The sequence below is a fragment of the Poecile atricapillus genome, chromosome 2 (genome assembly GCF_030490865.1).
Source record: "Poecile atricapillus isolate bPoeAtr1 chromosome 2, bPoeAtr1.hap1, whole genome shotgun sequence".
Lineage (NCBI taxonomy): Eukaryota > Metazoa > Chordata > Aves > Passeriformes > Paridae > Poecile > Poecile atricapillus.
This window is the reverse complement of record NC_081250.1, coordinates 47,311,509-47,328,261: the sequence shown is the minus strand read 5'-3', so window position 1 is coordinate 47,328,261 and position 16,753 is coordinate 47,311,509. Positions and strand designations below refer to the sequence as shown.

Here is a 16,753-nt window from a genome sequence, read left to right as displayed (position 1 = left end):
AGAGATAATAAATAAATAGAAATTAATGCACAAAAACTTTGTAGTAACAGTGAAATGAAATTCTGAGTAAATCTAACAATTCTCTTCAAAACCTAATCTACTATTTAACATGTTCAGTGAAACTAGTGTAAACCTTAGTGAAAGGAAAAAAATCCAAATTACAAATAAACAAGAGGTATATCGTTTCAGACACAGCAAAGAGACAACTAACTGAAGGCTATATACATACAAACCCACTGGCACCTCTCCCCAAAAAACCCAGACCACCACCACACATTCACAAAACCAGTCAACCAAAAAAAAAGAGTAAAAAGATTAATGTGCACTACAGCCTTAGCAGGAACTTACTTTGTTAGCTGCCCTTTATTTTTGTTGTTGTCAACACCGTTGTATGTAACAGCTGCGAGTTTTCTGCTTCTGTAGTTCTCATAATGTACATTGTTAGTGACATCCTTCAGGTCCTGCATATGAGTTCTGTCAATAAGGGTAATTTATCAGCTTAATGCACAAATACAAAATACAATCTGAAAAATCAGTCCCTGTTCATTTTGCAGATTGACTTGAATTCAATTATATCCCCCCATTAATGTCCCATTCCCCATAATGTTATTACTCTACCATTTAAATCAGTACTGTCAAGACAGCACAGGCACAGAAATACCAGATTATTTTGCACCAAACTATCTAAAACTCTCAATATTGCAAACACTAACTTACACAACCAGTCTTTGGAACATTTGAGTTCTGTGGATAAACTTGCAGGTATTTGATAGGCAGATAAGAAAATTGTGTATCACTACTGTAGTAGGTGAGGAAAAGCATGTCAGGCAAGAAACAACAAGCCAAAACTTCCTAATTTCTATTTTTTAATTCTACAAAAGCTAAGCGTAAAGTTCAAGACTAAGCTAAAAGCATTCACTTCACAATTTTCCACTGTCAGTCTGGAGAAAAGCAAAGCTTAGGAATCAAACTAACAGCTTTTACAGCAGATGTCACCTAGTGGACTGCTGGGAGCACAGGACTCAGCAGCTAACACAACAAAGCAGAGGCAGTCTTGCTTTAGGCAAATTTTCGCTGCTAAAGTTTTTAGAAAATGCCTACAACTAAGTACACATCAGCACTAACAAGTAACTGAGGTTCCTATGGACTAGTAACAAGTAATCACAAAAAATTCACTATCAACACCACTGCTTGCTAAATATGTGGTAAACCAAGTTGTCATAAAATAAGGTAACTGTTTACAATTAAAAATATGGGAATTCATATGAACTCACTATCTCAAGTTCTTTTTTCTCCAATATATGACTTCCCAATCTCTCAGACATATCAGAAAACTTAATGTAACCTGTTAGTTACTTACCTTATCAACATGTTCCTCAGAATTGTGAAGTCACAGTGTTCACCATTTTCAACTGCAAGAAGAAGTAAGCTTTTGTTGAGATAGCAACCAAAATCTGTGCCTTACACAGAGGTAAGATGTCACCCATCTACATTCATTCCAACAACAAATTACTCCCACAGCCTTTACTTACTCAAACAACATGTGTGTTAACAGAAGGAAAGCATTAACATAACTGTATTAATGTGTCTTGCTAGCAGAGTTCCTATGCTCCCCTAAGACATATTGGCAAACTGTACTCTGAGTCAGTGCAGCAGAATAAGCCACCACAACAGAAGCACAGTTTTGCCAGTTTAACCAACTGTTTGATCCTTTGGCTGCCTGCTAGCACAGTTGTGTAAGGATCAGACACTAACTGAAGACCTCAGTCTAGATCCAGCTATATCCAAAAACCTTTAAAAGACACACTCAACCTTTCTGTCCCTGAGCAGTAAGTTCCAAAAGTCTTCATTTTAATTTTAATATGGACTGAGCTCTTTATTAATGAAACAAAGGAAGGCTGTGTACTGAACTTGATGCACCCACCCACAGACCAAGAGAGAACTGGCAGCTGTCATTAGATGCCACCTATTCCACTGTGCCTATCACGCCACTAAAGTAGAAGAGACTGATGCTGTAAGTGGTATTTCCCTGAGAGATCATGAAATGACACTGGAGAAAAATGCACACTCCAGAACTACCTGATGTGCAGACAGAGAAGGCAACACACAAAGCTCTTAGAGCACACAAAAGAAAGGTACAGGGCAGGTTCCAATGTGCCTCTGATGTAAAGACAGACATGGCAAGGATGGGAAAAAAAAAAAAAAATAAGGATGAAGGTATTAAAATAGCCCAAGTAAATTCAGTGAATCCTACAGAAAAATGCAGAACATTCGTGTGTTCATTCTTGTATCTGCACTCCTGCATTATTTTATTCCATGGTTTTACACAGACTGGTAAATTCCGCTCAGACGGTACATGAAATCATACTCTCAAAAAAGCATCATCCCTCTGTCCTTAGCTGACAGACTGATAGCCACTCCAAGAGGTTCCTTTTAGTTAGGCTAGCTCTTCCCTTCCAAAAGTCACACAATCACGAACATGAAACCTTTCAGAAATTGGTTTTAAAATAAAGAAAAGCAGCACTATTTTGCACATCTCCAAATGCCAACAGAAGAGCCTGAAATAAAGCTTGATCTTCTCTGATGCAGCTGGTTTTTACTTTCTGCCAAACCTCATTTCCTGCCAGACATGCACTTCAAAGTGTTACAGCATTCCTTTTTAAAGTATTGGTCCATACACTGCTTGTTGGCTGGGGTTTTTTTGTCTGTTTTACACTGCATCCAATTTATAGTCCATTGCCCTTGGAAGGCAGAAATAGTGAGAGGGAAAAAAATATTCTTTTTATTCAATACATGCACACCAAAGGAAAAGACTCAATGATCATGGAAAAACAGTCTAATAGTGATTGTTTTACTACAGAGTGCAGTGCAAGTCATGCCATGTGGCATTTGAAATATATGAATGGCATTAAAGCACAAGAAATGGCTGTCAGAAGAACATGCAGTTACCTTCTAATCTCTATAGCAGTATAAAGTAAGTTTTAAACAAATTTAAAAAGGAAAAATGAAAAGAAGAAAAAAAAGAAAAAAAAGTACTCTCTTCATTACCAGGTACCTATCCTTTGCTACACCCCAGCACTTGAAACTCAGATGTTCTGAGAAAAACTGTATTTGTGACAATTTAGCTGATCAAATTAATACTTATAACATGAATGCTCTAGAAAGAAGAATTTAATGCACAAGTTTTAAATAAAGATAAATAAGGTAAAAAAGCTAGAAAACAACTGTAATTTAAATCACATCATTACCTGCAATAAATTACTACAGGTTTTACAATTTCTCACTGAGGCTTCAACAGAAATCTGCTTGCAAATTTACATGTTTCCAAAACCTTTACCTTGTTCCAATATTATCAGAATAACAAAACAGTATATTCAATTAATTTCCATACCAAAGACCATTCAAATTAAGCATTTCAAACATTTCAAATACAGGCTCATATCCAGTAAGTTTTAAATGGATTAAAAAAAAAAAAATCATAAGAAAGCCTTACCTTCTGCAACACCCCATGGGTACTGCCTTCCTCTAACTCTCTTGCCATTGACTTCAATGATCGTATTACTACCTACCACAGCAAGAGGTAAACGGTCCTACAAGATAAAGTATGACTTTAAAAATCAAAATCTGCTGCCAAAAGACACTGAAAGCATGCCCATGTATCAACTGGATGTAAGCTAGGTCAGTGCTGTAACACTGCAATGCAGATAACACAAAAGTGCAAGAATACTGATGTTTATTGACCTCTGCCCAGTTTAATGACAGATATATATACACACACTCCTTCTGAAGTCTTTATGCTTCTGGATTCTGTAAATCTAGTTAAGGAACAGACATTACTGCTACTTAGTAAGCTAAGCAAGAGGCAAACCATTTCCTATTTACTCAACTGCACAATTATTTACCAAGTCATATACCCACTGGCTACCAGAGCAGTTACTTTGACTGGATTTTGTACCCAGTTTTCAAAGGTTTGGCAAAGAACTACGTCAAAGTCTTGTTCTCAGCTGAACCAAGAATGCCTCCAGTGTAACAAGCAACAAAGGAGCCAAAAGCAGCTTCAAGGGGCAGAAAGGGACAGAGTACAAAGCTCAGTATTTTGCACTTTTGTCTTCGCTTTTTTTCTGCTCTTCTCTAGGCTTAGTCCCAGAATATCTTCCATTTTTTGTCCTATTTGTGTTTATCTATCCTAGGAGATTTCCCCAGTAGCAAAAAAATTTAAAAGCTCTTACAAGCTGTTACAGCTACTGAACAAACAGAAGCAAGGCTCAAGAAACGTACACAACATGGACTCCAACATGAAAGAACAAACTGAAAACATGAGGAAACTAAGAAAAAGCCTTTCAACAGTCTGACAGTCCTTCTGATTTTCTTTAGTCATTTATCTCCATTAAGGTTTCAGCGTATCAGTCAGCCAGAGAGATATTAGCCGTAATGCACACACTTCATGCCACTGCACACCTCTGTCTGAAAGACAACCCGTGCCTCCTTCAAAGCTCAGAAACAAATAAGTGGTAGGCTGTGAAGGGTGGACAGAAGTCAAATAAGGATGAATTTTTAAAAGCGGTCTTTAAGAGTTCATTAGTAAACATGAGATCTAGTGCTCTCATTCTGAATTTTAGCAATTGAAGGACTTAATAATGTCATTCATTGCTTCTGATAAGGAACACTGACCCTTAGGACAGCTTTACATCTGATTTCTATCTTCTAAACATTTTGGTGGGCTCTTTCTTCATTATTGACAGAATGCTTTTCAAACTCAACCCCCCCGTTCCTCCGTAAGCACTTTTTCAAAAGAAAAATTGTTTACCTTTATCTTTTTAACAATCTTATTTTCTTCTTCATCATCTGTTTCTGGAAATTCATATATTTTAATTTTGTGTTCTTGGATTTCTTTCATTATCTAGAAACAAAATTATTTGTTTGAGGATTTCATAGTTCATAACAGTTTGATGTTCCTGCTGCAGTCTGATTCTCCTTTTGTTAGATATATAAAACCCTTTAGATTAAGGTGACTTAAATTACAACATAAAACTTGCACATGTTTAACACCCTGAGGTGACCCCCAAGGGGTTCAGTGTAACCATCTCTCCTTAGTCAAGGGAAGACACAATCAGAGCAAGGGTCTCCCAGCTACCAGAATATTATCCACCAACACAAGGCAGCAAAAATTGATACCAGTTTTCTCCAGCAGGACAAACAAGAGGTTTACTCTAATGGGAATTCTACCTGCATAGAATTAGGTGCAAAACCTAATACAACAAATTGTCAGAGCAGTCTCACAATTGGGTCCCTCAGAAAAAACAGATACTCAAATAGATAATCGCAGGCACACTTTATCCCTCTGAATTTCCACAATGGCTACAGCTGTCACTCCTATTCTTTTCTGTTTCTAGCATACCTGTTTCTAGCATCAGTTGCTTGAAGCAGGATCACCTGCCTATTTTAACAGAGCCTGTGACTGATGGATCAACTCAAGCAGTTAGTAATGTTGAAAAACATTTGCAAGCAATAATGAAAATTTAAGAATAACTGAGAGCGTCATCAGAAAAGTAACTGTGCTGTTTTGATGCTCTATTTGTCTGAAGGGTATTTTTAAAAACAAGCTGATTAGTTTTGCAGAATTTCAGGATGGAAAAATATTAGACCATTTAGCTGACAGCTGCACTGCAGAGCCCTGGGGAATATTTCTGGCTCATGGGTTTGCAATTTTAAGAGAAGTTACATTTCCTAATCATGCGAAGACTTATTTTCCAAGTTTGGTTTGGAAAAGTCTCCCCTGTTTAACATCCACTCATTGATAAAGCTGCATATGTATTTAGAAATATTCTGTGTTCTACCATTTTTTCATTCTGTAATATAATTTTTGATCTTATCTAATGAAATCAAGAGTTTTACACACAACATCTCTTAATGCCACCTTCTTTTCAGAACTCTGTGTTCTTCTAAACTAGGACTGGACAGAGTTTGATAAATCAAACTTTATGTCTTGTCTTGCTCCGAGTCCTCCTTGTACTCTTCATACAATACTACAAAGCTTAACTGTTCTACTCTTATCATGTAGCTGAAAATAAAACATAAACCACCTGTAGACACTCACAGCAAATACATTTTACAAATACAAAGACATTTTATCAGTTGTATCAATGTTAGAATTATCTCACCATCTTTAAAATGCATTACCACACCCAAGAGTGAACAGGTTTATTGATTCTCATCTAATAGCTGAGGTATCTTTAATAATTACAGTGCATCAACATGCAAGTGAATACCCCAATGCAATCAGTAATACTGGGATACTGTTGAATACCTTATTTTTTTTTTTAACATGCTTCTGTTAGGCACCTAAATCTTGAAAGCTTCTTTCCTTCCTTACTGATTTTTATCTCAGCAGTGAATTATTTCACTTGCCAAGAAACATACTATACTTGAAACCTCTTCCCCTGAGGACAGAAACAAGATTATTTCACCAAGAATTATAATTAAATCTAGATATATAAATTATTTAGCTTTGCTGTCTCAAGTTATTGCTTCAGGGTTTAAACTTTGCATGTAAGTTAAATCTCACCATTTCCATAGGGATCAACTTACTAAATTACCCTGTGTTGTAAATATTAATTTTTCAACTCACCTGTTTTTTAAATTGTTGGCATTCCTCGGGTGTAAGTGTGTCTGCTTTGGCAATAAGTGGAATGATATTCACTTTTTCATGCAGGCGCTTCATAAACTCTATATCCAAAGGCTTAAGTCTGAAATACAGCATTAGAGCTTTGCAATTTATATTAATTAAACAAGATTGTACAAATGATGAGATTTGTCCTGACAACTACTTTTAAGACACTGATTTATGAGTGACAGACAACTGAAAATGAGAAGGCTACCTGCAGTTATTACAGGAAATCCCCTAAATTGTATAATACAAGAGGAAGACGTGCTAAGTTAATATTACTAGCAGTCATGAGCCTTCTGCTAGCTAAAAGTACCCTCATTTTAGCAAGTGATAAGAGCTGTCCTACCAAGGTAGTAAAGTTTGTGTTATTAGCTGAGAAGATAATCCCACTTAAAGCCTGACTGATAAAAGTTCACAGTTGTGAATTATGCTCTGTTCACACATACAGGTTCAGGTTCTGAAAACCATGTCTCAGTATGCTTCTTCTTGATAGTGGGCTAGGAGACTTTTGTTTTTTTTAGGACCTTAAGATTGCTGAGGATGGTAACCTCTGTGGCCTACATACAAATCAATTAGAAATATCTCATCTCTAAATTGGTATGTAAAACAAAAAGACAGTTGTGAAAGTGGATGACAGTGACAAAAAACTAAACCATCATATGGGTATAAGGTGGCTGTGTGGTAGTATATTCACTGTCTATGAGGATCAAAGTGGTCAGTATTTCCTGTTTCCTGAAGTAAAACTAGAGAGGTTTTGATGCATTAATGACAGCAAGTTTAGTCAGGCTTAAAGGTTTCAATTAGAGGATTTAACAAGATTATTCCTCATCTAAAACAAATTAGGATTAGGAACATTAAAACCAGATTCATTTGGTACTGAAATTTCCAAAAACCATACATAAAAGAATGAGAAAATGCTCGAGAACACATACTTAACTTCATTTTAACATTTTCTACCTGTCAGTGATTTCACTAATTCTAAACATGTGTCCATTAAATAGCTATTATATTAAAGCACATCTATATTATAAACACTCTTCTGGTTAACCATTCACCTTAATATGCTTTCCCTCTACTTGCCTCAAAAAGGCGAAGTAGAGTTGCTGCCCTTCACCTAGGGTTGAAGGGTTGCTGTCAAAGCAGAGTTGTTCAAAAGGTCTGCTCATCTAAGGATTTGAGAGTTTACATCAGAGACTGAAGCAGGAAAGCTTTATATTAAGATACCAAAATTGCAGAAATATAGTAAATTCCATCATCACCCCACTCACTTACCTGGAAGGGTCCTCCTACCCCTCCAATCTCTCCCCCTGCTTCCACAGAAACCCATTCAATCATTTCAGGTGTTTATGGGAATATTATTAGCTAAAAACGGTGGGATGCAGTAAATGGAAGGACTTTAACTGTTGTGTTTTGTTTTTTTTAACTTCTAGATTTCTAAAGCAGTCTTTTACAAATGTATTAAAAGGACAGGTAGAAATAAATTCACTTACAAATGCTTTAATTCAACGTAAATATAATCATGCATTGAGAGTGAAGAGGACACTACTTGGTGAGTTAGATGTGCTGCTGGCTGCACAGGAAACAGAAGCAAAGACTGCATCACCACAAAAACCAGGTAGGAAGTGAACTCTGTATTTCAGAGAGGTCAGCATCTTAAAAGAGGAAATGCATGCCAAAAGCAGTACCAATTTTCTTCATTAACTTCCTTACTTAGATGACAATTCTAAGCATTTATTCCAGAAACTGAAAAACTGTATGCAAACCTAGCATAATTTTACACCTTTTTGTCCCCTAATATTAACATGAAATACCTGTACAAGGAATATACTTTTACAGCTTTTAGCCTCACAAATTTAGCAACCAAGTCTTAATCCACTGGAAACATTACTTTTGCCTTATGAATAATTTGTACCACCCACTGATTTAGGAAGTTCTATCGGACATAGAGGTGTGGAGGAAAGACATGTTTTTTCAAGAATCTGAAAATCAGCTCAGAAACAATTGAATAACACAAGGAATCATCTTCCCTTTATTTAAATTACACTTTGGGTTTTGCATACTAGTAAAACAGTATGTCAAGAATTCAAGTGTTTGTTTGCATTTAAAACTGACATGCTTGTTGAGCAAAACTGGCATTACAGATGTGCCTGTTGTTCAACAACAAAACACTTAATAAAGGCAAGTCTACATAAGAAAAACTCCACCCTCTGACATATCTTTCCATATTTGGAAGTATCTGTACAGTTCAAAATTATTAGACCCATTCCAATGCTACCTACAGAAGCTAAGTGTAATAGCTGGCATTTTCTACTGCCTGAGGAATACTCTTTAAATTCCTTCATCACTCCCTTCAACAAGTTTTACTACTTTTGACCTACACAATAGAATAGGCTGATACTTATCTTCATCTCCTCCTGGTTCTGAAGGTATAACTCAAGAGTCTCTGACAAATTTAAACACGATTCCATGACAAAAAGATAGGCAACTAGTTTCAGATAGATAATTTGTCCCTAATATACCCTGGAAATGCAGTTCTCTCTGTCTACCACTAGATAGAAGTCTGATCAAGTGAAAAATAAGCAGGGGTGGGAGATAATAACTGAAAAAAAATCTGCACTGCCTACACTGGAATTGCCACTAGACAAAATACTATACACCAAGTGAAGTATGGCATGCTTACAAGGATGCATGAAACTTCCAGTCTTCAGTTTACATTAATGGGAGGGAGGAAAAATGGAACGGAAAAATCCTGTTGCTTAACATGTGAACCAGTTTCTCCTAATGTGATCTAAAGACATCTAGATTACAAACAGACCTGGCACTTGTGAATTTCTTTTTATTTTTCATTGCTAGCATTTTATTTCTCTTGCTATGCAATTAACGTGCAGTCATATTTTCTGGTGTTTAGCTTGCTAATGTTTGACAAGCCAAAGTAAACTCATCTTTGAAATTAAGTATGATCTGCAGGCCACTAAGAAAATCTGATTTGGAACTTAGATTGACAAATTTGGATATTTATCTGAGATAAGAGAGAATGAAAACATAAAGTACACTGATACAAACCCATGTCCTGAAGGAGCAATGAAGTATAAACAACACTGCACTCTATTATCTGGCATCTGGCGTCTGTTCACTCGAGATTCTGCATTCAGGTAGTCCTCAAATTTACTGTCAATGTAGTCAATAACTGGCTGCCAGCTGCAGAGATTACATGAATAAAAAACTGTAAGTTACATTATGTACACAAAGAAACCTTGTTTTGCTAAGAAATAAATGTTCACAATTTCCCCACAGCTTGGGGTGGGTTTTTTTTGCTTTTCATTTGCTTTTTTTTAATTACAATACTTCAACACTGCAGTTGACCAACTCCTCAACCTAAAATTGAGTTACATAGTTCTGAAGATACAGTGTGAGTCCACTGAAAAAACCTTTCAAACACAATCACCTTTACTGTAAAAGCATTAAACAGAATACTTAAGAAGTGTAGCTAAAGGAGTATGCTTCACTGATCACCATCTCGTGACAGCACAGAAGATGGTTCTGCACACTGCATGTGCAGATAAAGAGCCAAATGCACCATTCAGTTTAAGGGGAAAGGCTAACAGCACTTCAGTAAAATTGGAATTACAGTAGTTAGTTTTCAGCTAAATGGAAAGTTTAGAAGTGTTAATATTTTAGCTGAATATTGAAGCCTTCATTTTAAAATATGTCACAAAGTATTATATCTCACACACACACAAAACACAATGCAGAATTATCATGGGAGAACATACAAAGAACATCTTACCAATTACTATTATCCACAGCATCTCCAAATCCTGGTGTGTCAACTATTGTAAGTAGTAACTGAACACCACCCTCTTTGATTAAAACTTTTGACTGCTCAACCTGTAAAATGAATACAGTAAGATTAAATTTTTAGCAGTTTAGTCACCTATCTTAAACACTGGGAAAAGTATTCAATGAGTAAGAAGCCTGACAAAGAATTGCTAACTTTTCTGCTTCAAAGGTACTTCTGCCTATGTGTTTTGCTTATAAAATCACAATAATTTTACAATAATTAGTTTTTTTTTAAAGAAAAAAGGTCATTATTTAAATAAAGTCAGTGAGAAAAGAACCCTCTAAGCATATGGGATATCTTAATATTTCAATTCCTGATTAAACAGGAAAAACCTTAGCCAGGCTTTAAACCTGGTAAAGTTGCAAACTTCGGTCACTTCAAAGAAAATGATGCTTTGCAAAACTAGTCCGGCCCGCAAGCACCTTCGAAACTTCCAGTCCTGTTAATCTATTTTTAAGAATACATTTATTCTTCAGCCAACATAATGGTTGGGAATGGAATCACAAAGTGATGGTTTCCTATTACAAACAGAATTATATTGGAAAGTAATACAATCTGGCTGCAGTCTGCTGAGCTAGACCTCATGTGACTGTAATGGATTGGGTTCCTGTTAGCTAAAGTCACTGATGGAAACCCGCCTCAGAAGGCAACTGCATCAGCACAAGGAATGATGCAAGATGTGGGTGTGGGAGCTCATGCCTCCAGTTGTGACCACCCATCCGCAGCACAGCTCAGTCAGCTTGCAGTGAACATGTCACCAGATTCAGCATGTCATCACAGAGAAGATCTAGGCTAGGCAGCACATGGCCTGCTACCCCCTCTGTCCTGCTAATGTTTCAGTAATTACTGATATTGCCGATGTCAGGTCCATCTGCCTAAGAAAGTGCTGTATACCACTGACCTATCAGTGAGATGCACAGCAGTATGAAATGACAAACTCATGTTGGCTTCTTCCCAACTGCTTAGCTATTTAATCATCCTTTTTTCCCTGATATTAAAACAATTCCTATTAAATCACTAGTGACACTGTTTTCTAGATATAGATTCAAGAAATCAGCCATGTAAGCCATTTATCCAGAACCACACAAGAGCTGGCAGATTCAATGTGATGCCACCTTGTTGCTCATTGCCTAAGACTCCTTAAGTCTCACAAACCCTAACTGGGGAGAGAAAACGAAGTTCTATTTATAATAAACCCTATCTGGATGGTCTCTTGACCAGTTCAAGATTTGAGAAATATCATATTAATGCTTCTTAAGCTCTTGCACATCCCTAATTGTTCTATAAGTGACACAGACTCTCTCACAGCCACACCTGAATGTAGTTGCACTCTGCAATCACCACTTATGTGATGCAATGTAAATCCATGAGATAAACTAACACTGCAGAAAGTCAAACTAAATCCCTCTTGCACAAGCGAAACACTGATTCCAATTCAAAAGAGAATATCCAGAATCACAGAAAACAGTAACTACCTAGAAAGAGAGCATGTTCATATTTAAACTCTGAGAATGCAGGATGCTGTTTTTATCTACTCAGCAGAGATCCTACTCAAGTTGGATCAGTCCCTTTTGCTGCTACTTGTGAAAGAGTTAATGGCTAGCAGGACACTAGTCACAGAAGTATCCAGGTTGGATTGGACTTCAAGACCACACAATTCAAACTCCAACATGAGCAGGCCTTACTGCAAGGTCAGGAAGATGTAAAAAACCAGGAATTAAAACCAAATAAACAGGACTGAACACAAAACATCCTAAGTTACTCCTTCGCAAACTATACAGCTCTCATCCTTACAAAAGTCTGCAGCTGAAAGCCATGAGAACCTAGGAATACATGGATTGCTTTAGAAATGTACGTTTTAATTATGGTGAGTTTATCTCCCCCATTCCCAGGAGTTCTATAAAGAAATTTTATTGTACACAATTGATACCAGAACTCAAGACAGTAATCTCCTGCCACAGTCAACTCAGCCTAGAGTTTACTACTCACAAGCTTTAGCACACAAGAGATTAACTTCTGATTCCTAGCATTCTTTTGGCTATCTTGCATATAGTAACCACACAGCCCTCCTATTACCATACACTCTGCAAGTATAAGAAATCCACAATACTTGCAAAATACTAGAGATGATAATGTTAAGAGATGCACTCTTGCCAAAAGCTACAAGGTATCAGCTTTATTCTCTAGCACAAAAATTTCCAGCAAGCACCATTAAATTATTAAGGGCTCACGGTGGAATGCTTTTACAAAATAAGTAATTAATAAAGAATTATCTTGAACGTATGTTTATAACAAAGAAAAAGAATGGTCAGGAGATCTCAGAAATGTCATGCCAAGCACCTTCCCTGATTCTGCATGTTTGTAAAATCTAAGTGTGGCTGAATTTGTGATACCACCTTCTAACAAATGGTCTGCAGCAACTGAATCTCTGCAGACAGTGCTAAGACATTACTGGGTGGTGAGGATTTAAATTTTTTTCTTATGTTTCATAAATTAATGTGGGTTTCTTGCTATCAGAGCAGGGTTTTCACAAACCTACAGAAAAAGAAACATTAGCTGATGAATTCAATGTCCTGTGCTTGTGCTGTGAACAATCAGACCACATCGAGGATATATTGTAAGCAGTAGATTCTACTGGTAGGAAATAGTAGACGAAGACCCTGCCACAAAGCTTCTGCAAAGTTGCATTTTTCTAATCTAAATTGATGTGTCCATATATGGTCAAAGGCACAGAAAGCAGCAACATCTGGAAAAGATCCAGAAAATCACTGTAAACTAGTGTCATTCACAGTTAAGCATCCAACTGCATCCCATCATCTGATTTACAAGTATTCCCAAGGGACTCATGGAAAACATTAGTTCAAGTCTTGGAATTTAAGACTTTTTAAGAAAAGTCTCCTCCAAACAGCCATTTTCCCATGCACTCCGGTCAGCTGGGTCACACGGGTCTCCTTGGCAGTTCCTACACAGTGTTCATCACTTGGTGCTTGTTACAGCTCGACTGCTTTTTATTGCATGAAACACACCTCTGCCATCCTGCATATAAGGCAGTCAGATAATGATCAGAGAAAACACGTTTAATACCCTCTCATTTCTGAGTATGTTTCCTTTGGATTCATCAGACACCAAATCACTTACTCTTAACCATTTCTCTGCATTTTCTCATTTTTCGCATGAGATTAATGCAAAGGACCTGCTTCACAAAACAACTCCAAATCGCAATGGTTTTCAAGCCCAAATCAGTTTGTGTTTATCTATGTGAGAGCCTCTTAAACAAGTTTTCATCAATAAGTTGCTCCCACCATTTAAGAACAGGTGATTATTGCAACCAAGATTTGAGGATGCTCAAGTAAGGTAGTTTCTCATCCCTACAAAACAGTTTTATTAATCCTCAACTCAAAAAGGTTTTCACTGACAAAGAATACAAATCCAGTGAATCCAAACAGAAACTCTCACAGCTTAGTCTTTAATATTTGACAGGGAACAACTCCACATGATACACATTGCTACCACACATGATTTTCAAGCTTGTAGGGGAAACAATTTTATCCTCACTTACACTGACAATGAAATAAGATACTTGCAGTTTCTTTCTTAAAATGTTACACTTAGTTTTCATTCATCCCAAGGAACCGAAAGCAAAGTTGCATTACAAGTATACTTAAAAAAAAAAAAGACAAAGTACTTATTAGATAATGTCAAAATTAGTTTCTAGAGGGGAAGATGGTCTTTAAACCTATTTCATTCCTGACATATAATTTCCTAAGTCATGTCAAACCCCAATCCACTATTGAAAATAATTTTGGCAAGATCTTGGCCTCAAGCCTTAGCCCGCACAGTGGAAGTAAGAAGAAAATGCAATGGCTTTTCAGCCTGAGCTCTGTTCAAGCCCTTTTTTTCCCCTCTCTAGCTTTATATAACAAAAAAAAAAAAAAAAATCATTAAGTGAGGCTTTCTGAAAAGTATGTGTCTTTTTCTAAAACCAGTAAATCCATATAAATCAAACCACCCCTGATGGTCAGAATGAACAACAGATTATCTAATCTCGCCACCTAACAGATGAAAGTACTTAACTCAAATTCCAGAAATTCCACACAGAGTTTCATATTATTTTTTCTTACACTGATGCACCTTTAAGTAGCATGGAAGTGAGTTATCTTTGAAATATGTCTTGGTTTGGGATTTTTTCTTGTTAGCTTGTGTACAAATTCTCCAAAGCTTTTTTTCCAATTTAAAAAGCCAGTAATCTCCCAATGACAGGGAATCCATCCCACAGTTATTTAAACTAAAATTCAATGAACATAACCTGAACAGGTTTAGCTTCTGCTAAACTAAAATGTAATCATCAGTAATGAAATCATGCTACATCTCTCTTCCAATAAAAAAAAAGTCACCCATCTATTTGGTTTTCCAACAATCACTGATTGGCTCAGCTCTAAGTATATTATATGAGAGTTTAACTCTCTGCGCACCTCTTCCATCCCACTTAACATCTCTTTGAAACAGGTAAGCTCAACCCTTACTCAAATAAATAATGGTCTGATGCCCCTGATAACAAGCTTTTGAGTCCATTTTGTCAGTCACTATGGTTTTACATTAAACTGATAAAACTGCCTAACAGATGGGAACAAAGCTTAGAAGCTATTAATACATTGTTAATCAAACTTAGGATGTTTAAAAGTTTTCCTCTAAATAAGAAAAAATTACATTCTGCAATGAATTAATTTTGTAATAGTATTCAAGCTTTAATGTTGAGCTAACTGATAAGCAATGCAATTTAAACTTCTCAATATGGACATAATAATTAACTTTTTCCTAATTATTCTGTGTTCTGACATTGGATGAAAAAATGTCTTACCCAAAAGCCCAAAAAAAAAAAAAAACCACCCCCCAGGTCGCACAAAGCCGTAAGGACAGTGGTTCATGGCATTGGAGCTTAATTACTTCATTCCAATGAGTTAAAAAGCACTCTATTTTACAACTTCTGGTTAGCACCTTGCATATCCTCCTAACTCAACACAGGGCTTAGTCACTTTATGACAACTCTGCAATTGCCCAGTCACTTCAGCCACAGCTGAATTTTGCAGCTGGAGGAACATTGTGGGACAACAGCAGCAAAGGTGAGCATCCTTGGTCCTCACCTGTACAAAGTTAGATTATCACACGCTATCTTCACCAAAGTTTTAAGCAAATGCACATCAAGAGAGATAAGCAGAGCTCATTGCATCCTTATTCAGCTGCTCAGCTGTGGAGTCAGAAAGCACCTCCCAAGCACAATGATTTCCTAAACTATCCGTAATCTTACAATTTCTTAGCATTAGGTTATTTTTAATAATCCTATCTAATAATAATCTGTTGTTTTTAAAAATCTTTTTATAACACAGAAAACATTCTCCTTTTCTTGAGAGAAAATATTGATCAGTAGCAAGTTATTACACTAAACAAATGGATCAGCTTCAGTTTTCCAGTCTCTGACTAAATATTTCAGTTGCATCATGCACTTGCAGGAACATCACATCTTTGCCTAAGTCTAGTGCTTAAAGTAAGGCAGGTTCACCTTAGTCCCTTGATGTTTCAGAGTAACATATTGTAACAGGTAAACAAGGTACCACTAAGGATACAGTCTGCAGAAGACTCACAGATACTTTTATACCCAGGTTCCTGCACTTCTGTGAAATCCTTTAATATTTGGTCTTTAAAAGCCTGCCTTAAACAGACAGGTTTTGCTGCACATCTATGTATTTCTACAGATTTACTATTTTAATTGATAATAAAGACTATATTTTCAAATAGTTCTGCACGTATATGTGCTTTTTAATCTACAGGCAAAACACAAAACACTTCAGGGCTCACACACTTCTACAGGCTACAGGCTTGAGAATCTGAAAATTTTGTTGTTCAGATACACTGAAAGACACACTGAATATTTCTTAGTGGTTCACATCATGACTGAATGTATCTTGAAACTCATGTGCTTATGTGACAACTGTATACATCATCTTACATTACTAAATTGCAAGTTGCAATATTCAGGCTGTACCTTTTTTCCCCCAGACATACCTGTACGGTCTTTTTAATTCTGTGTGAAGGACCTGGATACTCTGGGGAATACAATTCTGTTAAGAATAATGAGTTGATTAATGTTGATTTTCCCAGTCCAGATTCACCTAGAAGAAAACAGAACAGTTGCAGTAAAACCAGGAGTATCACATCAAATACAAACACTTTGATCTACATTTTAAACG

The 16,753-nt window shown here is 36.5% G+C and overlaps 1 protein-coding gene across 1 annotated transcript in view; it reads right to left on the bottom strand.

The window, feature by feature from the left end:
- The window catches only part of SEPTIN7 (septin 7), a gene marked incomplete at its 5' end in the record, with an annotated part of 63,314 nt that overhangs the window by 10,511 nt on the left and 36,050 nt on the right, over nucleotides 1-16,753 (bottom strand). Inside the window, 8 exons of the mRNA XM_058831073.1 lie at nucleotides 349-474; nucleotides 1,361-1,412; nucleotides 3,494-3,590; nucleotides 4,808-4,900; nucleotides 6,629-6,746; nucleotides 9,731-9,865; nucleotides 10,455-10,555; nucleotides 16,569-16,675. Of these exons, the coding sequence (XP_058687056.1) occupies nucleotides 349-474; nucleotides 1,361-1,412; nucleotides 3,494-3,590; nucleotides 4,808-4,900; nucleotides 6,629-6,746; nucleotides 9,731-9,865; nucleotides 10,455-10,555; nucleotides 16,569-16,675 (829 nt within the window). The remainder of the gene's footprint in view (nucleotides 1-348; nucleotides 475-1,360; nucleotides 1,413-3,493; nucleotides 3,591-4,807; nucleotides 4,901-6,628; nucleotides 6,747-9,730; nucleotides 9,866-10,454; nucleotides 10,556-16,568; nucleotides 16,676-16,753) is intronic.